Here is a 26,337-nt window from a genome sequence, read left to right as displayed (position 1 = left end):
ATGCTTCAAATGGGGATGGTGTGCTTCATCTTTCCTTTTGTTCCTCTGTATTTTTGGACTGGAAATTCCCTCTGGTGGTATGTTTGATTCTAAACTCCCTTTGCTTGGAGGATCGTATGTTTCCTCCAGCCAGCAAGCAGTGCAGGTGCTGTATTTGGAGATGTAAATAAATGATGGAGGGACGCCTGCTGTCCTGGTCTTCCTGCTGTCGTCATCATCAGTTTCAGCTTTCACCAGGTCCCTCGGGAATTGAGCAACAGCAGCCCATGGGGTGACCCATGTGGAGTATGACATCGTCAGATAAAGGAAATGACCCGGATGGAGCTGTCATACCCACACAGAGCAGATGTGTGTCTAACAAGCAACAAAGAGTTTAAGACGTGCTTCCTGCGCATGGGTGCGCACTGTACAGGAGGCTGTGAAAAAGAAAGAAAATCTGGATTCTGTGGATTCTGGCTCATTGAATGAGTTTAGCATGAAAGCCCCAGCACAGCCGAACATTTCTCAGGAGTTCTTGAAACATAAGCACAGGCAGGAGGAGCCGAGCAGATGACGTAATAGAAACTGCCAGACTTCAGGCAGAGGATTTGATTGAGTCTTGTAAAAATTAGTGTTTGGATTATGGTGTCTCCTCTAGAATAAACAGAGCGAAATAGAAAAAGGAAACTGTAAATCCTTTTCTCTGATCCAACAAGCATGTCCGTTGTGTAATCACGGGGGAGAACACCTGGAGAAAGCAGCTCTTTTCAAACCCCTGTTTACATTGGCCAAGGTAGAAAGGACTAGAGAGTAAGATGCTCCAGGGTGATTTCTCAGACACATGAGCGCATTTCATCTTCTTTGCATCTTTACAGCAATGGAGTGCCATGCCCGCCCCCCTCGAGAGTCCTTCGTCTCATGAGATGTTGCTCATTTTAGTACCAACGTTAGCTCTGTCCCACTCTCTCCCGCCTCCATTGTAGAAAATGATTTATGTCAGAAATGCGGAATCCTCCAACTGATGTAGAAGTTTTAACTGACATTAAAGATGGTGAGACTCTGATGCTGTGGTAATGGGGGCCATGTAAGTCTCTTAGCTAGAGAGAAGTTGTGGAAAGCATTCTCCGTTTCCTGCATGAGTCCGTTTTTTTGTATCCCTCTGTGATGGGGCAGAGCGGCCCCGCGCTGGTACCGCAGAGGTTAACCCTTCCTTCCTAGCAGAGGAAGCCAGGCCCTGGAGGCTCTGCTGGGCATGCTCCAACTGGAGAACGGGTTTAAAAGTCTGCAGAGCTGCTCAGTGGGGGCTGACCGCTGGAGGGGAAGGAGGCACGCCATCAGCTCCCCAGGAGGGACAATGTGTGCTCCAGGATCCGGAGGCCAGCAAAGCTGGGACGTACCCTGATGCTCAGATGGAGTACATCACGGGAGGGGAACAGACCAGAGGACCCTCTGAATTGGAGAACCTGGAGGTTATGGTAGGAAGTGACCCAGGGGAACTTTAGAGGAAAATGGCATTAGAGCCGCACAGAGGCTCGGCACGTTTTGGGTGGATCCCCACTGAGCCGGTGGCAAGGGGAACTTGCCACTACCAGGGCCCTGGGTTGGGACCCAGTGGAGAGGGTGGGCCCGGGTCCCCCTACCACGCCCTGCCCCATACACACACACCACAGGAATCATATGGACTCTGGTCGCTAGGCCATGCTACCCTGTCTGAAAGAGGTGATTATATGGGTGCTGGCCATTGGGCCACACTGTCCTGACACTTGGGGAGAATTACATGGACTCTGGCCGCTAGGCTGCACTACCCCATCTGCAAGGGGAGAGTTATATGGACTCTGGCCATTGGGCCGCACTGCTCCACTGCTGGGAGTGATTTATATGGACCCTGGCCATTGGGCCTCACTGCCCTGACACTTGGGGCGAATTACATGGACTCTGGCCGCTAGGCTGCACTACCCCATCTGCAAGGGGAGAGTTATATGGACTCTGGCCATTGGGCCATACTGCTCCAACACTGGGAGCCATTTATATGGACTCTGGCCATTAGGACACACTACCCCGGCCAAGGGGTAATTGCATGGAGGGAGGCCATTAGGCCTCATTGGGTGCCCACAGAGAGGCGAGCACATGAAATTCGGAGTGGCAAGGTCGGACACCCCATCCCATCCCTGCCATAAAGGGGCGGGGTGGTGCCAGGACCGCCACACCCTCCTTTTTGGTCTTATTCACACATCTTGTCCCCCCGCATTTGGGCACTGGCAGGTTCTAGAAACTGCTGCCATGGTTCTATAACCCAGCTCTGTCACGGACTTGCTGTGTGAACTTGGGTGAGCTACCGATCTCTTGGTGCCTCTGGGTGAAGGCTTAATGAATGAAAGTTTATAAAGCACTTTAAAGGCTACAGATGAAAGGTTCAGTGGAAGTGTGACGTATTGTACTGCTGCAGCATTCTAACTTGTGATCGGTGTCCTTCCTCTGGGTCTGTTATCTGTTGGTCCCCAGAAAACAGTCAGCTCACATGGTTTTGGCTCTCTTCCTTGCAGAGAAAAGCCTAGTTACCTATGAAAGAGGCAGGAAACAAGGAAGAGGAATCAATCGTGTGGTGGTCAGTTAGGAACTGGACTGTGATCTCCACCTCATTTCATAGAGGCTACCAAACTGTCATCAGACAGCGCCAACTGCAGGTCAACAGTAGCTGGGCTGAATTCAATCACCTGTAGATACGTCCATACCTTTACCAATACTCTGAGCCAAAGGCCATTTTATAATGATAAATAGCCACTGTCTCTGGACAAAAGTGATCATTTGATCGGTTCCTTTGCTTTGAATGGAAATACAATTGGATTTATGCAAGTCAGCACAGATCATATTAAATTTGGCCACTGAGTCGGTTGTTTTCTAGATCACAGAAACCTTTGCTGTGCAGGCTGAAGGCAGCCAGATGGCTGCTGTAGAGACACACACAGTCAATTGTTTAGCTTCAGAAGGGATCAGGCCAAAAACCTGTCAATTTCCAGTTTATCCATAATAAATGTATTCCCTTTGCCTTTGTGCCGACTCCAGTGTGTGAAGGCCTTGGGAAACCCTGAGCCTGATTCTCTTGACCCCCCGCCTCAGTTTCACACCAGTGTCATTACCAGCTTTGGTGATGGTCCCCTCATTTACACTAGTGCAAGTAAGAGGAGAAGCAGATTCATTATATTTAAGTGGAGAGGCCTAACCAGGAGCACTGGGCTGACACTGTGGAGACCCGCAGTCTCGTGCTGTTTATCTAAGCCTGCTGAGCTGTCAATCCAGGGCACTCTAGTGGGTTTTTGAAGGAGTAGCAGGGTCTGAGGTTTTGTTGAGCATGTAGACAAGGAGTGCAGTAACCATGAGACTTGAGTTTTTGCAAGTACTCCTAGTCCACACACACTGTTAATTGCTAGCAGGATCAGGGGCCAAGGCTGGAAGAAAAGGCTCCAACTTTCCAACAATGGAAAGTGTTTTGTGCCAGCCCTCACATGCACTGGTGAGCTGGAAGAGCGGGGCAGCCTGCCAAGCTCCCTTTCTCCGTCCTTGTAACTTCTGAGTTTAAACACCAGTATCTGAAATTCTTTAATCAGCAGTTATTGTCCAGGGTCATCTAACTGCTCATCAGACTGATGGCTCAGTAGAGAGAGAGAGACGGCATCATGCTGTGATCTGAGACACCAGCGTAGGTAGTTCACCATGGGCTCTGCACAAGGGGCAGTAGGGCTGAGGTGATGCTCCCAGTGGCAAGGGGTTGTGCTGTGTCACTCACGAGAGTGTCTCGCAATTCTGCTGTACAGAGCCCTACCACAGAGGGTTGTGATATTAGTGGACATGATATCAGTGAGGAGGAAAAGGGCCCTGTGATGGGATGAACCTCACCCCAATCAGGAGTGAGAAAGAGTTAAAGGGTCAATTAGTCAAGTTCACTTCACCTGGATGGTAATTAGGTAGTTACTTGTCAGCCAGAGACAGGGTTGTACCTAGTCACACACAGCAAAAGTGGCTGCATAGGGCACTCGAAAATTTGGGGCACCACCGGGACAGCAGGTAAGAGCGGGTTGGCTCCCGCACGCCCAGCACACGCTGCAGCCTCCTTAGGCAGGGGCCATATTCCCAGAGCCGAATGAGCCGGTGTGGCGCATTCTGAGTGAGGGAGAGGGTACGGGGGTCTCTGCGGGGTCCTGTGATGCTCCACTGCCATGAGGTGGGCTGGGTAGCTCGGTATCCTTTGCTGCCTCGTCCCTTCCCCTCCTCGCCTCGGGCTGCAAGCCCAGGCGGCCGCTGCATCAGGTGTGTGTGAAGCTCAGTGTGAGTCAGCAAGGGGGGGGTCTTCTGGGTGTCCGCGGGCAGGGGTGGTCAAAACTAAAGCTCATTTAAAAACTATCTCCGCTCTACAGTGAATCAGGAACGCTTGACTGGTCTTGCTATTCTTGCAGTCGAACAAGACATCACTTCGTGTTTGTCATACGATGACATGATTACTGATTTTGCAGCCAAAAAAAGCCAGAAAGCTTGCTTTTAATTAAATACAAATCCTTGTTTCAATACCTCTTGACAGTAATTTCCAATAAAATGTTGACAGATTAAAAAAATTATATTATTTGCCTCATTCTCTCAATGAATCAGAATTTTTTCCATAGCTAGCACCACTTCTTCAGTGCAAGCGTAGTCCATCAGCATTACAGTGTGCTTCATTTGTTTTAACTGTTTTTAATAAAGAGCGTGTGGCAAGTTTTTTCCAACACTGTAAGCTTATGTTTATGTTGCTAAGAGCAAGTCGGGCACAGGGGCACCAGTTTCATAATACTGCGTAGGGCCCCATAAATCCTAAGGACGGCCCTGGCCAGAGAGCATGGGACTAAAGAAGGATCCAGACACCTGGGCCTTATGAGGGCTGAGAGAGCTCAGCCCCAGAGGAAAAGCCACAAGGAGGAGCAACAGGTGGGCTGGTTCCTGTGAAGGGTGGATGCCCCAAAGAGTGTGGTGGTACATCGACACAGCCCACGGCAGTGAGCGTCCCAGCTGGGTCGACCGGCCTGGGCTCATGCTACCACAGTAAAGACAGCTATGTAGACAGAGCTTTGAAGCTCTGGCTTGGGCTCTGAAGCCTGTGGGGTGGGGAGAGGTGAGCTTCAGAGCCTGAGCTCCAGCCCGAGCCTACCTGGCTAGTTTTAGCATGGTAGTGCAAGGCCTGAATCTGTCAACCCAGGCCGGGCGGCTTGCTGCCCTGGGCTGTGTAGCGAGACCCTTGGAAGGAAGACTTAGGCTGTGCAGAACAGGGCTCGATTCCAGAGCTGGGGAAAGGCAGAACCCCAGGAAGGGTTTGAGCCCAGGGTTCAGGTTGATACAGTTGGACATTTTGTTACCCTGGAAGGGGTGTGACCTAGTCGCTTTTCAGTGGGGGGGTTGAGTGGTGTGCAAAGGTGGATGGCCTACAGGGAGTGCTCGAGAGGAAGAACCCTCGCAGTGAAGTGTCCGGACACCAGGGGGTGCCCTTGAGATAAGGGCACCCTATTACACAACCGGGATATAATAGTGCCACAGGATGAAAGGTGTGTTTGAGAAGTGACTGGGTCTGTGCACTGTTGAAGATGCAGGCAGTGGCTGGAGAACATTTGTTAGTGCTTCAGCGAAAAGGAGAGCCAAGGTGCGAGGAGTTACTTTGAAGAAGACCTTCCCTCTCTGCCCTTGCCGCTATATTTCTTACATTCACAGGACGGCGAGTATCACTGACCCTGGAACCGGATAGGTCTTCCCACCATACAGCATGTGATGGGCACCTTCCACTGTAAACATGCTCTGCTCAGCTCTTTGACGCAGGTCTGGCAGCCATTCTGCAGACTGATCTGTGGTGTATCTGAAGGGTGGGGTGCTGAGTGAATCTGATTTTCAGCTCCTCCAGCATATAAACAGTCGAGGGATTATCTGCAGAGGAACAGGCTTGGCATTTACAAAGACTCTTACTTAGTAGGAAACTTTCCACTCAGTTTCCACTTAGTCTTGGATTTAGATAATTGAAAGCTTAACCGGAACTCTTAACACCCTTGTGCTTCCAAACAAAACATGCCAAGACAGCCTATTCTGATAGTCAGGAAAGAAAGGCTTAGAAGAACTCGAAAGGGTTTGATAATTAACTCTGGAAGAATGCTATAACAAACTCTGTGTGTGAGCGTAGGTGCATCCACGTGTGCATATGGACGAATGTATGTATATACACACACATACCCTGCACTGGGTGGACTCAGAACTGCTCTGCTTTGTTATAGGCCTTATACTGACAGCCATCAAAGGGAGATTCTCCTTTAGCTTGAGTGGTCGAGGCCTGTACTTTTGGAACAAGAAGATCTGAGTTCTAGACTCACTGAGGCGGCAAACTTCCAAATGGTCATTCAAAGCAGCATTAGTGAAATTATAAGATGGTTACGGATTTCTGAAAATTTTATGCCTGGGCCCCTTCCTTCAGCAGCTTGAGGTTTCAGTTACCTGAGTTAAGCACACTTTAAAGGAATTTGACCTCGAGCTATCCCTCCCAGTTATAAGCATTTGTTCACCACAGTGAGAAAATGCTAAATAAAATATAGCCATTGCTCCGTTTTCCTGTTTTCAGAAGTCTGTTTTGGGAAATCGGTTCACAGGACATAGCTAAGCTTTGGGGCTGCTGCTGTCCGCTGTTTCTGTAGGAATCAGGTAGATGTGGGAATTCCAGTGTGTGCAGGAATTTAAATCCTCCTTGAGCACAAAAGCCTTTGAATATAGGGTAATAAGGAGATAGGGTAATAATTCTGTATGGCTAGCTCTGGTGACACTAAACATGATGGACAACGTTCACCCTGGGACCATGTAATAATACTTTTGTCAGTAGCTTTATACCATGAACAAATTTTGCCCATTTTATGATGATCCAACCTGACTGCTCTCAGAGCATCATAAACATAAAGGGAATGGTGTAATCTTAGTCTCTGCAGTGGCTGAGATTGGTACAGTATCCTCTCTCTTGGTCTCTGAGGGTATCGCTATTTAATTTCAGTTAATGTATGTAAAGTGCTTTGAGGATGAAACCCAAGTGCCAAGTACTATTTCCTTTAATTAATTCTGAGCTAATTCTGATGCATGAATGTCTCCGTTTGCTTTCCAAGCATCCATGGGGATTAGAATACAGCCGCCATGCTCATTTCACTTATGACTCTTCCACCCAACTTGAAGCTGCATCTCTCTAGGATACCATCTCTTATTAATTAAAAATGCCCCTCCAGCCCTAGGAAGGCATGGCTTTGGAAGCAGCACTTGACTCCACAAGCAGGAAACCAGCACGGCCTTCCCTCCTCAGCGAGAGATGTAAAAGTTCTGCTGCCGATCAAGGATGGATCAGCACAAGGAGGTGAGCAGAGGGAGAAGCAGTTGTGTAACAGATGCAGCATGAGGTCACTTCCCCCCTGTCAGCTGGGGGTGCTGATGTGGTGACAGGGAGCCGCTTGGGCTGGAGTCTGGGATCAGGGACCCTCTGGGGTTCCACAGCTCGGGCTCCAGCCCGATCCCAAATGTCTACACAGCTATTTTACAGCCCCGCAGGCCCGAATCAGCTGACCCAGGCCAGCCCCGGCTGCTTCGTTGCTGCCTAGATCCTTGTTCTCTTCACTGTGCCAGCTGCAGTCATCCTAGGCCTAGATGCTCTCTTCCTGAGCCTGCTGCTAACTGTTCATGGCTTCTGGTAGTGAAGACGCACGAGGAAACAAATTGCTGCTGATGGATCACATTTCCCCTAGGCAGGAATCCAATTTTGCTGCACTTAGGACTGGCACTTTTATTCTGTGTGGAGAGCGAGAGCCAACCAGCCAAGGGACAAAGAGCACTGTAAACCCCTCTGGATAGATCACATGCCAAAAGATGGGGCACCCTATGGCTCGTCCAAAATTCTACTGACAGCCATCGTGACGTTTTTGTTGATGTCGCTGCCTGGGGCACATGAGTATCATTTTTCATCTGAGGACCTCAACGTCCTTTGCGGAGATGAACTGTGAAAGCCTCACAGGACTTCTGGGGATGTAGGTCTGTATTTTCCAGGAGGCAGACTGCGGGGCAGAGAGGCTAAGTGGTTTACCCAAGTTCACACAGTGAATTAGTATTGAAGCAAGACGAGATCCCAGGAGACCCATCTGTAACCATTAAGCCATGCTCGTTTGGTTCCACTACAGCCTTGGGTGGAATGCAGTGTCGCATATGGAAAAGACGAGAAACACGTAGCCATTAAATGCTGGCCTCTGCTCTACTTCATATACCTGTGGAAAAATGCCTCTTCTCACTCTCAAACCCACCAAGAAAGAATTAAGTTGATTCACACTTGGGCTAGAATAATTGCTTGTGGCTGAAATATAATTGGCCGTGGGTAATTGTTTATTTAACAGTGAAAACTAACACTAATCTGTAGCCCACTGTAGCATTACCCTTGAATAAAGCATGCTGAATTGCTGTGCCACTCACTTAGATCTTCTGCCCAGTGTTACTGTAGGAGACTATGGAATGCAGGAACGCTTAGGGCTTGATCCCGCATGGTCCTTGAAATCAATGGGAGCTGAGAGCACTCAGTACCTCACAGGATCAAGCCTTTAGCAAAGCTCATATGCTCAGTTCTAGCAGATTGCCCTGTCAGTGTATTTTTTACATTCATTTGATTGTATGCTGGATCCTAGTGCACTGTCTTGGTTTTATACCATGTACATGAAAGCCTCCAGACCTGTAATTCAGGACCTTTGTGTGATTCTGCCCCCCCCCCCCCCAAACCCATGGGAGGAAGATGCAGGAGAAGATGATGAAATCATTAATAGTACTGACACTTGCAGTTCTGTACAGCACTTTATGTCCTCAAATCAAAACAACAGTGGTGGCGAGATACCACCTCTAACATATTTCAGAAGCTGGCAGTTGGAAGAGAACAGAATTGCAGTACTAAGTAGCTTCTGGAATAGGGTCTTGCTACTGGAGTTAACCATACAGAAATGGGGCCAGGGCAGGGTCTTATCTAGGGCGGGTCAAATATTTTCTGTCAAAACTGTTTTTTTGATGTTTTTTTTATTTCTGCTTTACATGAAAAATTTCAATATTCTATCAGGGAGAGGAGGGGAATGAATGCTCAAAACCAGGAAAGGCTTTCGCTGATACATTTTGTTGTTCAGCCAAACTTTGGGGCCAAAAAGTTGACATTTTCTGCGGGAAATACGTGGCAATGAAAATATTTTTGTTTTCATCAAAATTTTCATCGGGGAAAAAAATCTTTTGTTCTGACTGGCTCTAGCCTTGTCACAGATTTAGGTAGTGCATTTCTGGGATGTGGATTCCAGAACTCAGACCATTTGTATAAACAGCTGAGGTGCACCCATCTGGAGACACAGAGAAACTAAAGGATGTAGGGGGAATAAAGTGAGCGCAGAATCAAGAGAACTATTCCTGGATGTTCAGGCCTGGATGAACCAGATCATCTAGTCTGACTTCCTGCGTGACACAAGTCACTGAATTTCAGTGTCACTGTCCCCTTTTTACAGCTGGGAAAACTGAGGACATAGGGAAGTTATCGTCTTATCAGATGAGGCGCTTGCCAAGCCAATTTGTGGCAGCCTCATCAGCCAAGTTCAGAGCCCTCAGACCACCAGCAAACCTTATCTGAGGGCAGTCATCCATGACATGTGACACTGTCTGTCTCTGGGCACAGCTGCATGTGGGGCAATCTTGTTGGCCCCAGGTGTGAAGGCTGGCTGCACATTGACCCGGGCCCATTCAAAATTGGTATAGGGAGGTGAAGTGATTTTACCCGAGGTCATACATCAGGTCAATGGCAATGCTGGGATAGGAACTCGGCTAGAGAGAGCGTGTGGTTGGTAGGCAGGGCACTAGATTGGGACTCAAGAGAGCTGTGCTCTGTTCCCATCTCTGCCACTAACCTGCTATGTGACCTTGGGCGAATCATTTCAGCTCTCGTTGCCTCCTGTTTGCCTTTGTCTCTGTATTTAGATTGTAAGTACTTTGAGGTTGGGGCTGTGTCCTATGAAGGTTTGTACAGTGCCTAGCACAATGAGATCCCAGTATGGACTGAGGCCTCTACATGCTACTGTAATATAAATAACAGCTCTCCTCATTCCCACTGGACCACACTGCTGCTCTTTGTCTTATCATTTTTGGCAACACAAATGTGCCTAGACTAAAACTGATGTTGGAAACAGTGTTTTGAGTGGCAAGTGCTTTGAGCTTGGGTGAAATATCAAAGTTACTGTGACTGAAATTAAAATAATTTGTGGTTAGATGGGGGGAAAGTGGAAATTTATAGCAATTACTTAGATTTATTGCTGGAACCAGTTGACAGGCTTTGTCAGGTTCATCTGCTGTCCATGTTCTGTCATGTTCTTTCAGTCAGGCCTCTGGATGTTTTTCCTTTTTGGAATGGAAACCTTTGTCCCTGTGATGGGGGATTCTCTGGACCCGGGAGACTTAATATTTCTGTGAACAGGATAAATTGGGATTTTATTGGGATAGGATTAAAAGTCAAAATGATCTGGACAAACTGGAGAAATGGTCTGAAGTAAATAGGATGAACTTCAATAAGGACAAATGCAAAGTACTCCATTTTGGAAGCCTCAATCAGTTGTACACATACAAAATGGGAAATGACTGCCTACGAAGGAGTACTGCAGAAAGCGATCTGGGGGTCATAGTGGACCACAAGCTAAATATGAGTCAACAGTGTAACAAAAAAAGCGAACCTCCTTCTGGGATGTATTAGCAGGAGAGTTGTAAGCAAGACACGAGAAGTAATTCTTCCGCTCTACTCCGCTCTGATTAGGCCTCAACTGGAGTATTGTGTCCAGTTCTGGGCACCACATTTCAGGAAGGATGTGGACAAATTGGAGAGAGTCCAAAGAAGAGCAACAAAAATTATTAAAGGTCTAGAAAACATGACCTGTGAGGGAAGATTGAAAAAATTGGGTTTGTTTAGTCTGGAGAAGAGAAGACTGAGGGGGGACACGGTAACAGTTTTCAAGCACGTAAAAGGTTGTTACAAGGAGGAGGAAGAAAAATTGTTTTTTTTAACCTCTGAGGACAGGACAAGAAGCAATAGGCTTAAATTGCAGCAAGGGAGGTTTAGGTTGGACATTAGGAAAAACTTCCTGTCAGAGTAGTTAAACGTTGGAATAAATTGCCTAGGAGGTTGTGGAATCTCTGTCACTGGAAGTTTTTAAGGGCAGGTTAGACAGTCACCAGTCAGGGATGGTCTAGATAAATAGTCCTGCCAGGGAGTGCAGGGGATGGACTAGATGACCTCTTGAGGTCCCTTCCAGTTCTATGATTCTACGATCAACCCTAAAAATACTGGGCCAGATTGTGATCGCCATTGCAACAGGATAAATCTAACTTGAGTGGAATTAGTCTGTGGAGTGCAATTGATACCAGAAGCTGGACTGTTGTCCCTAGTTCCCGAACACAATTATTCTGTCCCCCGCACTCCAATAAAATAAATAAACCAACACAGAAACAGAGCATGGCTGTTCCCCCAAATTAATAATCAGAAATATGGGAATCATTGTCTTGCCTAGATTTCTTTGTTGATGCAATCCAGAGAAAGCTGCTAACACTGTCCTCCATAATTCCTCCTCCTTTGCTGCATGATTTGCTTGTCACCACCTGTGTGGGGTTGTTAAATCATGATGATGCTTGTGGTTTATGAGAGGGAATCATCCAGCTCACTTGGTTCGGCTGTGTCAATAGACATGTTCTCTAAATCTGGAGGAACTTTCATGCTATACCATCTGGGGCCAATCATTGGTGGCCTCCCCTTCAAATCTGATGAGTGTCACCAACCAAAGACTGAGTGACACAAACCATTGACATGTGACCAAAGACTGACATAAGTAAGACCTGGGTTTTGTCACACGTCGCACCATAGCTGATAAATTTCATATGTATTTTAAACCATAAACACATTGTTACGGATTGCTCCTCACTGTGTGAATCAAATGAAATGGTTCTGTAATCTGCTACAGATGTGGGCAGAGGTTTGAGGGGGTCCCTGCCCTGGCTGTTAAATGATTTTTGGGGGGGGGAGTTCTCTACTTGGGGTGTCAGGGGGAGAAAGAGAGTGATCAGGCTACCCCCAAATTCAATTCATGCTGTTCCCCACACCAACACAATTCAAGTTATGGAAAAATGGAAGTTTCTTGGAGCAACTGTATCATCCTTTTGTTCTGTGTTTGTACAGCGCCTAGCACAAGGGGGTCCTGGCTTATAACCGGGGCTCAGAGGTGCTACTGAAGTACAATAATTTTAAGGTCCCCCATGGAAGTTGTCAGCAGGGGTTAAACCTGGGATCCTCACATCCACAGTACAGGGGTATGAAGTGCACATTATTAACACCAGTCAGTAAAAAAGGTGAGGCTTGATCTTGTGGTCTCCTGGATCCTATTCCAGGGCACCTTCCTGCAGGCTAAGGGCTATTTTGATGGGGGCAGGTGCTCTCATCTGTGGATTACTTCCTAAATTAGTGAGACAGGGAGCCTGATTTGACTGAAATGTAGCACATCCCACAAAATACAGTACATCTGAGAGCTTTGGCTGGAAAGAAGGAGAATTTGCACTACTCTTGAGGTGTTTCCAGGAAGTGTTGTGTTCCCAAATGGAGGGGCGTTGCTCCAGCTTTTAGGAGGGTGAGGTCCCCATCGTGATCACGTGGCAGCAGCAGACAACCTGCTTTCCACTGTTCTTGAGGTTCTAGCCCTGATGGTTGTCAGCCTGTGAATTTGAAATCTAGTGTGCACACTGCCACTACCAAGCACTGCACTTGTGCCTGTTCCCTGCTCCTTATGCCTATGTAATAATCTGACACTTAGCCAAGGGGTTGAACATTTCAAATCTACCAATGTCTAATGACCATCAGGGAAAGAACCCAAGACCTTTAGTGCCGGCTTTACTCCTTGAGCTAAAGGAGTACCTCCTTTATCTGGTAGTAGTATGCTCTTATCTTCTGTGGATCACCCACTGGAGATGGGCACTCACACTTAGGCAGGATGTTACACCCATATTGTGTACCTGTGTAAGGGCCAGTCACAATTTGGCTTTACATGTTTCCACCAGGTACCTTCCTCAGATGGAAAGGGACAGTACTTTTGTCATTACATGCATTACAAACTCTGTCCCTTGCAACCACAGTGCATGACCATGAGCATAGTGACAGTGCATTTCTGTTTAATGCAGACACACACACACATCACTGGACTCTACGTATCAGCCCTTACTAAATACAGTGCATGCACATATCTCACAAGTAATGCAAGCTAGGAAGCTAGTGGGTATTTGTGAAATGTGGATCTCCCAGTATCTGCATACTCTGATGTAGTCTGCTAATAATACGTATCACTTCAGTAAGTCTAGGTAACGTTTGTAATTCTCACTATTTAGCCAGATAGGTAAGTAGTAGTATCCTCATTTTACAGAGGAGAGAATGAGGTAGAGTTTAAGGTCATTTACACAAGTTATTGGGCTCAGTACAGGGGTAACCTACCTCCTGTATATTGCAGGTCATTAAATTACACCCAGCCTAGATGATCTAATGGTTCCTTCTGATCTTAAACTCTATGAATCATGTGTGCTACAATTACACACCCAAATTGGTACGCTTAGTTATCGGGATTCAAAGTCTGACTGTAGTAACCATGTACAAACAAGGCATGAATTGTATGCATGTGTCTGCATGTGCAAAATGCACACACAATTTTCTAAAAACTCTTGTCTAAGCTATATGATCCCGAAGGGAGTCAGGATCAGAGCCAAGATCAGAACTAAGGAGTTTCTGCCTCCTAGTGTAGTGTTCAGGCTGCTAGACCACATCTTTAGCGCTGGTCCAAAAAAAAAAAAAGTGAAAAATTTCAAAAGAAAAATGTTTTGTCTTGCACAAATTTGTTTGTTTTTTCAATGAAAAATTCAATCAACTGATCAAACATACAATGAATGTTTGAAATTCCTAGAGGGAAATAAACACTCTTGCTTTTTTATACTTTTTCCCCACTAGAAAAGGAGAGAAAAAAGTTTAAAAATGAAAGAGTGGGATTTCCCCCACCAAAACAGAATGAGAAATTTCAGTATTCTTCTTGACAAACAAAAAGTTTTGACCAAAACAAAGATATTCTGCAAAATTTTGGTTTGATTGAAAATCACCTTTTCATTTAAAAACGACAATCTAGTTGTATTAGTAACATCTTATCGGCCTTACTAAACATACGTGATTAACAAAGAACATTTTTATTTTAAAAAAGTAAACACAGGATTTTAGTACGAATGCCAAGAAAACAGTTAATTTTATTCAAACAGATTAAAAATAGAAACAACACAAAACCTAGATATTTTCCTCTGGATTTTATTTTTGACTGAATAAAAATCTATTGATGGTTTTTAGGATGCTAAGAAAACCTCCGGTCTGCAGTAGTTGTCCAGAAATTGTACTATTTCAACCTGAATTATGCCTACCCGACAGGCAGATGCTTTGAAAATGCTGTAGCTTATAGAAGAGTCAGACTTTTAAGAAATGCCAGTATTTTTCAGGAGAAAAATATATGCTTCTGTTTCCAAGCGGAGCAGAGTTGGAAGATAATTAAGCTTCAGCTGCTTCCTAGAAGCCAAAGCAACAGTTAAGTCTCAAGTTCATCTTGGTTTGATGCAAATGATTGTATAAAAGCTGGTACAGCCTCCCTCTAGGTCCTAATGCAAGGATGGTCCATGAGCCCAATGCGGCCTGTGGTTGCTCTTCTCTTCGGTACAGAGGTGCAGCCTGTGGCGACTACATGTCCCAGCATGCAATGTTCCGCTAGGATCTAGATAGTCTAGTAAGGTTTGGGGGTTCAGATCAAGCATTGCATGCAGGGACCTATTCCTCCCTGGGCCCCATCTCTGGAATAAAGATAAGCTGCTATCTGGACATTTTTATGCAAGTCAGGTGTAGCCCTGGCAAATTGTCAACGTTGCCCTTGGTAGGGCAAAGTCTGTCTGCCCCTGTCCTAAAGTTGCAAGTATTAAGCGTATTTGTATTCAGGTCACATAAATTGATTATAAAATAAATATTAAAAAAACAAACCAAAAAGGGGAAACACACCGAATGCCTTCCTTTATTTTTTTTCACTACTCTTCCATGGCGTATTGATATGAAGAGGGGTGATTTGGCAAACAAGTTCCAAGCCATGAACTGATATATATATATATATATATATATATACACACAAGGTTGGCATCTTTGTCAACCAATGAGATTGCTGCCTTAACCTAAGCCGTTTTAATAATTCAGTTTCTAATCTCTTTTGGCAGTGCCTAAGAAGGAATGTTGGGAAATATATTTTAAGGGATGACTGCCTCAAAGAAACAGGATTTACTTCATACTTTAAGAAATTAGACTATATCAAATGTGTAATAAAAATATTTTCTATAGGATTTTAAAATATATACACATATAAACTACCTTAATTTTAATGCCCTGTTGATATTGATGTGATCTTTACAGTATCTAAACCTAGGTAAATGAGGTTGCCCAGCAACCTCCATCATGTCTCAAAACAGTGATTACAAGACAGGAGACCTTGTCTACCCTAAAAATTGAAGCATGCTTGAAAACTGGATCTGAAATCTACTTTTTTATGGTCCTGACTCAGTTCCCATGGAAAGTCAGTGCAAAGACTCCCATTGACTGTGAGAGCTGGATCCGATCCTAGACACAGGTCCAGGTAACCTGGTTTCAAATATTGCCAGGCTGGGCAGTGAAAATGGACCCAAAGCGTACTGATGCTGCTTTCCCCGTAAGGCTCAAACAGACTCTTTGGAAGCACTCTTCAGACAGCTTGGTCCAGTCTAGTGTCCAGCCAAATCTGGTGTTGATCCTGTTTATCTAGAACTGTATCTAAACAGAGTTCCCATTTGTTTTACATACATGGTTCAAATGCCAGTGTAGACAAGGTATGAGGGCCAAATCCTGCACTCTAATGCAGGCAAAACTCCCACTGGAGTATTTGGCTGTGTAAGGAGCATGAGATCAGGCCCTAAGTCACCAATATCATTGGCTTGTACCCTAAACCTTGCATTATACTTTAAGGTAGGTAGCATGAGAGTTCTCTTGCTTTAAAGAGTTAATATGCGGGATTTGACCTCCTGCAGAGGAGAGCTTCTCACTGAGCTTTCGGTTTATCTGCTCCATGTGCCTGTTGTTCTTTCTGGCTTGCCGGAGGGACCTCTTGACTTTCTTCACCCGGTCTCGCAGTTGCTTGTTGCGTTTCTCCAAGGTTGCCACCTTCTGCTGCAGTTTCTTCACTTGATCCTCTTCCTCAAATAGGGCTTTCTGGACCGAAGAACACATGAGCTGAGGGAAGAGTAGAAAGGAAACAGGACACATGAGCTCTAAACCAAAGCCAGGAAGCCACTTGCACTATGAATGTGTGTGTAAATTCCCCAGACAGTCTATTGATGGAACACCCCACAACTGCACGATTGCTTTTGGAAGCTCCTCCTCATCTTGCAGTTTTCTCCTAAAATCCTCTACCCCTTAGTCTTCTCTGAATATAAGAACAAACTATTTCAGATCTTAATAACATTAGCTATCAACATCACCTTAATGAGCTCTACAAGAGGTTAACCTAAATCAGTGGTTTTCAACCTTTTTTCATTTGCGGATCCCTAAGAAATTTCAAATGGAGGTGTGGACCCCTTTGGAAATCTTAGAAATAATCTGCAGTCTTCCAGGGGTCCGCGGACCACAGCGTGGAAATCACTGGTCTATGTCATCAGTGGCATTTAGTTGAACTTAAGAAGGAGATCTGGCCTGTTTCTCCTCCATGTTTCAGATCTGGGATTTGAATTCAGCTTATTGAGTTCTGCCATTTGCAAAATTTATAATCAGACCCAGGGGTTTCTTTTTGTTTTTTTTAAACCCTTCTGAAGTTCCAGGTTTTGGTTCAAGCCTATCCTTGTTCTTTCTAATAGAGACAGAAGGGGATGGCACAATGATCTAAATCTGACACTTGATGTGCCCACCTTGCCTGGAACCACAAGGTCAAATCCTGGCAAGTTTGGACTCTGCCCTTCCAAAGTTTAAATTCCCTCCCCCGCTCCCCCAATTTTATGCAGTTTATTATGTATAGATGAGACCTTAAAAAGTAAGATCATGTCATCTCAGTGTGGATATTAAAGTGCCCCTGGCCTTATTCTTAAGAGTAGAAATTTGCCCTTGGTCAAAAATTTTCTCCTTCCCCAATCCAACCCCATTGTTGCACACTGTGCAATGCACCAGTTGATTGCTGCATTTTAGTGCTCCTGAATGTATAAATCTCCTCTCACTCCTGCAGTCCTTACTCAGGCAAAATTCCCACTGACTTCAGCAGGACAACTACAGGAATGCCCCCTAATTTGCAGTCTTTGGAATCCTCCAGGATGAGAGAGTCTGAGTAGAACTGTAAAGCTAAGGAATGGACTGATGAATAATTTTTTAAAGATAGCATCAAATATTTAAGGTTTCAGAGTGGTAGCTGTGTTAGTTTGTATCAGCAATAAGAACGAGGAGTCCTTGTGGCACCTTAGAGACTAACAAATTTATCTGAGCATTTGCTTTCATGGGCTAAAACCCACTTCATCGGATGCATGCAGTGGAAAATACAGTAGGAAGATATAGATATAGATATATATACACAGAGAGAACATGAAGCAATGGATGTTGCCATTCCCACTATAACGAGAGTGATCAGTTAAGGTGGGCTATTATCAGCAGGAGAGAAAAAAAAAACCTTTTGTAGTGATCATCAGGATGGCCCATTTCCAACAGTTGACCAGAAGGTGTGAGTAACAGTCGGGGGAAAAATAAGCATGGGGAAATAGTTTTACTTTGTGTCTTCCACTTCCAGTCTTTATTCAAGCCTAATTTAATGATGTCCAGTTTACAAATTAATTCCAGTTCAGCAGTTTTTCGTTGGAGTCTGTTTTTGAAGTTTTTTTGTTGTAGTATTGCGACTTTTAGGTCTGTAACTGGTTTGTAATGTATCAAATACTATCACATGGGCATATCCCTCTGTGTCATTCTCCTATCATGATTCAACAGTGCCGTTGTATCTCTGGTTTATAGGCTCACTGTATGTTTTTTTCCTCTTATTTCAGCCTTTGTTTTAGGTTTCACCTCCCATGTCATGGCTGTCATGACAGGGTTATAAAAATCAATGTTAAAAATGAAAACTAGTGCTAACAAAAATTAGAACCCAGGCATTGTTTCAGGGCAGAGTTTAGAGAAACAAAGGGTTTAAATTCCTAATGTATCATGTTAGTAAATCTGTACATCTTACCAATAAACTCTGGAGTACAGTAGCGACTGGAGGAAGTGAAGTCCCTTCTAGAGCATTTGTTTCTTTCCATTCTTTCTAGGAAAATATTTCTCTTAAATTTTAATAGTGTGATTGGAGTTTTAAGCTGCACTGGTCACGACAGGCCATCAAATGTTGTGGGGCCAGGGGGAGGAGGGGGAGAGAAAGAAATGCTTTTTCTTTGATTAAATTTTACTTTGTATCTCCAATCGTCTTCTGTTTTTTAAATAGGCATTGAGGGCTCCTAGAGCTTTGGATAGGCTTCCTTTGGTGTGGAGTTTAATAAGACTGAAATCTAAATAAATAAGTGAATACTTGCAGAGATAATGAATAATTACATGCTGCTATATACTATTTTTTCCATCTTGTTTTTAAATGTTTTTCAGCAAACCGGGAGGTGGTGGGTGGATGGGTAACGTTTCATTTGCTTTGGAAACTTGCCAGCCATCGAAAACCTCTGCAGGACAACATTGCAGCAGCTTCCATTTGCAGCTGGCTACTTTGCTTCAGTCCGTTTTACGGACGAGACCCAAGATGAGACCCAAGACTTCGTTGGGTACGGAACCGTTCGCAGTGACCACACTCCCACCAAAGTGGCTTTATAAATGCATGCAAAGGAGAATGGTGACCCCAAAACAAAGGGCCAAATTCTGCTCAGAAATAGAGAATGTTTGTTTGTTTTTCCAATAATGCATATTGCAAGCTAAATCCACAAGCTATTTGAAAACAGCCAGTTATTCTTGGCTTTCATGTTTCCCAGTCTCCTGCGAAGCTTCAACCTGAACATTTAAGAATAATCTTAAATCGAGTGTACAGCTTTCACTTGCAGTTTCTTAAAACAATCCCTAGCTATTAGGGATTACAACATGACTTTCACGGGGGGGGCAGATTATCCCATATTGACCTACTGTGAAGTTTCTTGCACCTTCTTTCTGAAGCATCCAGTGCTGGCCTCTGCCGGAGACAGGTTCTGCACTAGAATGACCTTGGGTCTGACTCAGTCTGGCAATTCCTATGTAGAAGTATGGTTCTAATGTGAGAAACAACTATGTCAGAATGGTACCTTGTTACCCAAGAGATGTGCACGCTGTGTATCAGAATCCCTGACGGCTGGCGTTAGTGACAAAAGTAAGATTTGAGTACTATTCATCTACGCTCTCTTCTTATAAGGGCTGACTTGTATCTGAGTATCTGGAACTTCTGCTAGGCTGTCAGAGCCAAAACACCTATGTGTACGAGCTGGATCTTATGCCTCCTTGTGCATCGTTGACAGGATTGTTTATTAAATTCCAGCCCTATCTAAATCTACTGAAGACAGTGTGGTTGTACAGGAACTAGTGCAGAATTGGTCCTGAGGAACTTTTTATTGCTGCTGTGGAGGCACGTAATAGACAGAAACCAGCTTGACAGTTTGATCCATGGTTGCATTTGCATTGTTGAGTGAGAGAAAAATCATCTCTTTACTTGTAAACTATGCAGAGCTGATATGGAAATCACTGAGACACAAGGAGCCTGGAAATCACCACTGTGTTGCCAACTGTTTAGAAAAATCCAGTTGCAGCATAGATAGGGCCTCCGTTAAAAGTGGTTTCCAAACACGTTGAGCTTTTCACTAATATAGACAGGTTTCGGGCCACATTTTGCCCAGTTTTATACTTGTATAAATGTAGAGTGATCCCATTTAGGTCCCACAGAGTTACACTAGTGTAAATGGGATCACTCATTACCACTCACACCTCTGAAAACCACAGAGAACTGGATGTTGCATTTGGGCAGGTTCTGTGGCCTCATTCATTCTGCATCTCCCACCAGCAGGCTCCATTTCCTTGTGCATGGAAAGCTACCTCAGGTATAAAACTTGAAACACACGTGACCACGTACGTTCTGTGAGCTATGTTTTTAAGAAGTGCTGCAACCCAGCTAAGTAAAATGCTCTTTCCTGCCCATCAGATTCAGTTAACAGGCCACTGAAGTCTCCTGCAGAACAATACAGCACAGTAAGAGTCACTAAAGAGAGCCGTCCTACACACTTCCAGCACAAGGACGAGTTCTGCGGAGGGCTAGAGGGAAAGTGGTAGGTGTGCCAAAGTGAAGGAATCTGAAGCCCTTTTCAGGCTTCAGCAGCACACTCCAGTGTCTATATTTGAGTTGGCATAGGCTCCTCCCTTCCTCCCTATGACTAAGGAGGGTGGTTTTGGGAATGACCGCCAACCAGAAAGCTGCTCCATCTGGCCTGAGGTGTGCTGAGCGGGATGCTGACCCCCCTAGTATGCTGTGAAAGAATCAAATGTGGCTCATGGGAGGATAGTGGAATGAGCAGAGGATGGCGAGGAGACTAGAGAGGAAAGAGCAAAACTGTCTTAAGAAGCTGTTAGTGAATGGCAGCTTTAGTGTCAGGGCTGGCAATCAAGTGGCTAGCTTACCGGTGCCATGGAGCCTCTAAGGCCACTTTTGAAAGGAAAACTTAGTTACAATGTATTCTAATGGAACCGAGCGATGCAGCCAAGTCACCCCAGACTGAGGGCATTGCTTAGAACAGTTTACGAATTACACCGCTGGGCTCTGCTGGTATTGTGTTTACCCCCTCTAGCCAATAACACTTCAGAACAACTTGTTCTTCTTGAGATGACTTCTGCTAGGATTCTCTCTCTGTTCCATAGTTTCTTTAGCTCGCAAAGTTCCAGGGTGGCTTGAAGTCAAATCTACTGCAGGACCCAGGTAAGGACAGGTAGCATGGACATAGGAAATTCCTGAGAGTTGCAGGTTCCTAGGACCTCTCAGGATTTAGCCCAGAGAGTCTATTGTTGTGGAATCAGAGATTCATTTGTCTAAGTATTGATCTGAAATATTTTGTCTTAAAAATGTATCCTGCCTTTAAGCCTCACTCCGTCCACAGGCTTAACAAAATGTATTCAAGCCAATAAAAACCAGTATTATATCAAACAACACGTGTTTTTGCTAATGCAATTGCAGGAATGAGCACTATTACAGCGTGTGCACACAGGTTACGTTTATTTATAAAATCTGTACTTCATACATAAGCTGATTTCTGAATGGCCGAAGCACTGGACTCTGTTCTCCTATGGCTGAATCACAAAGATGCTTTGTAGTAACGGCATAATGATCAGAGATCGCTCTGCTGTCAAAGGCAATGGGACACAATGGTAGCATTTATACATTATGAATGGTATACAAATGATTAAGCTGGCATAGAAGAGATCAAGTAGGTTAGCCACAAGTTCAAACCCCAGCAGTGCCAACTCAGCCCTTCACCTATTTGAGGGAGATAAAATGAGTTCCAGATAGAACCACACACCATGAACTTACAAGATTTTCAAATGTGGTGGATTCTCCATCACTTGAAGTCTTTAAATCCAGCCCGGATGTCTTTCTAGAAGATATGCTTCCCTTCAGCCAGAAGTTTCGGCCTGTGTTTTGCACAAGGTCAGATTAGATGATCATAATTAGGGGTCTACTTCAATCGTGGCAAAATCGCACATTTTTCGCGGGTTGCTCAGGGCATAAAGAGTAAAATTTCGCAGATGTGTTCATAAAGTTGTATATTCCAGGCCACCTTCACTTCTGCGCTGCTGCTGGCAGCGGCACTGCCTTCAGAGCTGGGTGCCCAGCCGTCAGCCGCCACTCTCTGGCCACCCAGCTCTGACGGCGGCACAGAAGTCAGAGTGATAATACTACACCCACCCTACGATAGGCTTGTAACCCCTTTTTGGGTTGGGACTCCCCAGTTTGAGAAATGCTGTGTTCTTTTGTATACTTTTACCCTATACTTTACCCTATGGTATAGGGTAAAAGTACACAAAAGATCAGATTTAATGGGGGAGCCCAGATTTCATGGTCCATAATGTGTTTTTTCACGGCCGTGAATTTAGTAGACCCCTAATCATAATGGTCCTTGCTGGCCTTAAAACCTATGAAACGAGGTTTCCTCTGCTCTCCGTGGATAATAAAGCTACTCTGGTACTCTTTCTAAGAGTGGGGGGAGGGTTGCCATGGTGTCCTGGGCCAAAAATTCCCATCCCTACTCACGTTGTTCGTTGGCATGATGTCTACGGATGCTTATGTTATTATTACATTCTGTTACTATGGGGTTCATTTTTTAAAAAAGGAATCAGGGCCTCCCCCACAGTAATTCCTAGCTTTAAAAAGTAGGCCCCCCTTCTCTCTTACGGCTGAATTCTCTAGAACTGCACACCCTTCTCATCCCACAGCTGTTACAGTGATGAGACGGTTACTTCCCTGATATCCGCACTGCTCAAACGGAGCACATGTAAGTAACTGCTCTGGCTGAGATTTCAGCCTCTCCCTTAAGCAGTGTGCACAGTCCAGAATTTTTTTCTTCCCAAAACAGAGTTCCAAAACCAAGATCACACCAACAAAAACAAGTTACCAACGGCATCTGGAGTGCTTGATGGAAGAAATGACATCTGTGCTCTCTGGGAACGCTGGGCAAATGCTACAGATAGGAGCTGCAGTGGTTGGCCGCTCCCTTTGCACATGCTCAGTGCTTAATTTGTGCCAGGGCTGAGCCCCGGCATCCCTGGACTTGCTGCATCAGTTATGAAAGTAAAAAAATTGCTTGAGCCCCAACATTGAATTGCTTGAGCCCCGAGACCTCTTTCATTACAAATTAAGCACTGCACATGCTGTATCTTCACCGCAGCAGATCTTGTTGTATCCCAGCATTTATCTCCAGTTGCCTTCCATGCTATAAATCACAGAGAACGTGAGAAGCTGGTCAGATTGACTGCACGTTGCTTAGGTGCTTCGTGAAACCTTAGCCAGCACCAGACGCTTACCTCTGGCTCCTTATTTGTTTCACTCTTTTTAGAGAGATTTGAGAGCCAAACCTCGCTCTTTATTTTTTAATTCTATACAGGATATATTTATTGAGCCCCGTCAGTCTGCCCAGCAAGGAAAAGGTCTCTCTCTGTGCCCCATGGAACAGTACAGTGTAAATAAGACATGATACAGATCACTCACAAAATACTCCCCCATCCCTTGTCTGAAGAAGACTGGATGGGGGACTCCTTTGTAAACAATCCTGCTGATGTGCTCACAGCCCTGCCTCCTGCCATGGGTGGGCCTTAGGATGCTGCTGCCTCAGCAGACTCAGCCCCTGTCAGCAGCAGTTAATGAGAGGAAACTGTGACAGCTTGCTTATCACTGATGCAGGGAGTGAAGGAGGGTTTTGGCAGGTGGGGAGGGTTATGGAAACTTATGTAAAGTACCAAACGGAGAGACTGGCTGGGGACTGGGTGTGTTTGTGTCCGTGGGAGGGGAGTTTGATGGTTATGCTTGCTATATGGAGGCCTGTCACCGAATCCTAGGCGCAGATGTATGTGTTTGTCAGGGAAGATTTAAGGCCCTTTCCTGTGATAACCCTCCAAGTGGAAGAAGCCCTCATCAGCTTTGACAGTGTGATGGCTGATGGCTTTCCTATGACTGCTGTCTTTGCTTCCAGCCATCAGCAGGTTACTGAAGAGTAATATGAAGCATTCACTTTCCCCAAAGCGTGAGTCATGAAGAACTAGCCCAGGAGCAAGGACAGCCTTTTCAACTGTTCGCCAGCAGACCAGCTTCCATTCTTATGAAAAAAGGGGTGGGTGTGTCTCTCACTGTTACAGTTGCAAAAAACAAAAACAAATAAAAAAAACCCCCAACCTTTCAGCCCTGTCCTAGAAGCTGAAAACGCTGGGGCAGAGAGGCTGAACCTAAATTCAGGTTCCATGTGTGATAAAGTTTTAAAATTCTCTTAAAGCTGATCGTTGGGGCTAACCCCCCTCTGTAGCTGCAACAAGCAGCCTGAGTGATAACTTAATGAGCCTGATGCAGGCAGCATGGACCAAAGCGCAGTTTTGCCAGGCACTTCTTGTGCTTGCTGGCATTCCTATTGCAGGTTGTGAAAAGGCCAAGGATTCCTGCCGCCTGCACTCTCCATGGAAAATGCAATCTCTGTTTACAATTTGTGACAAAACGGACTTTCCAGTGTGCCAATGTGCCAGCTGCTTCACCAGAATGCACCGACTCAGCAGGCAGGACTGTTTTGCTTTGGGGAAGACGGGGGTTGTTGGACTTGGGAGGGGGGAGTTGGTTGCTAGGGCAAAAACTCCACAACTTGCTGTTATTGTTTTAACCATGTTCTTAAACTCAGCTATGAACTTCTTGAAAAACTTAACTACAGCAAAGAGCCCATTAATTTGAAAGCACAACCTTCATTTCTGGTGCGGTGTTTGGATTCTGGGTGGGTATTTGTTTGTGGTAAATATCGGAGACATCCAATGTTAAAATCTTCATCTTTGTCTTCAAGTTCCCAGGGTTTCTGAGTTCTTATGACTAAACAGTGATTTGCTTTGGACAGTACAGCTGGGTTTGAGTGGATTTAGTGCTGATGAAAGGAGCTAGCTTGACAACCCGAGAGCCCCCTCTGTCCATCATATAGGTACAACACAGGTGATGGGGTCCCCAACACTGCCTTACCACTATGTTTTGAACCCTGAGCTGCAAGGAGCACTTCTACGGAAGAGACAACTCTACAGATTCCAGGTCCTGTTCAGCCTGTGGCTCCTCTGCTGAGACTGGGGCAGGGGAGCACAATTGTCTCCATGTATATCAGTTTCCTGTTACTTGTATCGCAGTTGCACTCAGTCAGGTACTGGGGAACCCACTGGGCAAGGCGCTATACAGATATGAAACCAAAAGATAAGCCCTCCCCCAAGGAGATGACAATCTAAATTAACAGGAAAGACAAAGAGTGGGAGGAAGGAAGTATTTTCATCTTACAGAGATGACGTGGAGGGCCAGATTTTTAAAGGTATTTAGGCATCTATTTCTCATTGATTTCAATGGGAGTTGAATGTTCAATGGGAGCCTTTAAAATTCAGGCCCAGAGAGATTAAGCTGATTTTCCAGGGCTCAGTTGTGACTTAGGTGCCCAGTTGCTATCTGTTGCCCACCAATGACTTGCCCAAGGTCCAACAGGACTGCAGTGGCAGACCTGGGAACTGAACCTAGATCTCTGGAGTCTCCATTTGGGCTGGTGGCTAAAGCACTCATCTTCCTTTTGCGCGTATTAACATTTGTATCATGGTCATATTACAGTGTACAGGTCTGATCCTGCAAGGTGCTGAGCACCCAGTGAGAGCTGAAGCAAGGAATACCTATTGCCTTTTGGATTTAAAACAGTCTTCCAGTTGTTTGGCAGCTTCCCCTGTGCTGTAGCTTGAGAACCACACGTTAAGGATTTTAATGTATGGAGTTGGGCAGGAGACTAGCATGAACATTCCCATAGGTTTAGCCCTGAGGGTAGGTGAGGTCTTGCATACCTGTTTGTTGAGATCTGTATTCCTAGTGTTGTCTTGACTCGTAATTTATAGTAAAATAACACTTTCTATGATGTTTTTATTAACCTCCAAGTTCGGGTAATGATGATAATTTAGCACCCTGCCAGCACTTTGTTTTCATGCTGCGGTACAAAGGTACCAGTGCCATTTAGTGCCTAATTCCCATCTCTCTCGCCTCCATCCTGAGCCCGGGCCTTTTGAAGGCCCACCTTGGAGCTGCATTTCCAGGTTCTCTTCCAGTGTGGCTGCCCATGTAAAGTGGGGGTCCACAGCCTGGATGGGGTAATACAGCCTTTTGCATGGAGTCCCATCAGGGGTGGGGCAGGGCAGGGATGATGAATATACCAGGTACCTCCCTGTCCTGCCCCATCCCCAGGGCAATAAAGGAAGATATAGCACAGGGCATGGGATGTATGTGTTAGGTTGATTGCTTCTGTGTGAACTACACTTAAAGGGGCATTGTCAAGATAAAAATCACATTTTGAGTAAAGATAAAACCTTTCCCTCTGTTACTAAAAGCACCTTTGATGATAATTTAAAGGATTTTTATAATCTAATTTACATTATATGCTGTTTCTTGACTTTTTGCATTTCACTCAGCTTAGGTACTGAAATTAGACTGC

The 26,337-nt window shown here is 45.2% G+C and overlaps 1 protein-coding gene across 1 annotated transcript in view; it reads right to left on the bottom strand.

Annotated features, from left to right (window-relative positions):
• Positions 1 to 14,308: 14,308 nt before the first annotated feature.
• CCDC3 (coiled-coil domain containing 3) overlaps positions 14,309 to 26,337 on the bottom strand; it is a 71,270-nt gene continuing 59,241 nt past the window's right edge. Inside the window, exon 3 of the mRNA XM_073328747.1 lies at positions 14,309 to 16,369. Coding sequence (XP_073184848.1) covers positions 16,094 to 16,369 — 276 coding nt within the window. The 3' untranslated portion in view covers positions 14,309 to 16,093. The remainder of the gene's footprint in view (positions 16,370 to 26,337) is intronic.

This window comes from Lepidochelys kempii, chromosome 1, assembly GCF_965140265.1.
Source record: "Lepidochelys kempii isolate rLepKem1 chromosome 1, rLepKem1.hap2, whole genome shotgun sequence".
NCBI classification, from domain to species: domain Eukaryota; kingdom Metazoa; phylum Chordata; order Testudines; family Cheloniidae; genus Lepidochelys; species Lepidochelys kempii.
The sequence above is the reverse complement of the archived record's forward strand: the minus strand, read 5'-3'. Positions and strand labels throughout refer to the sequence as shown.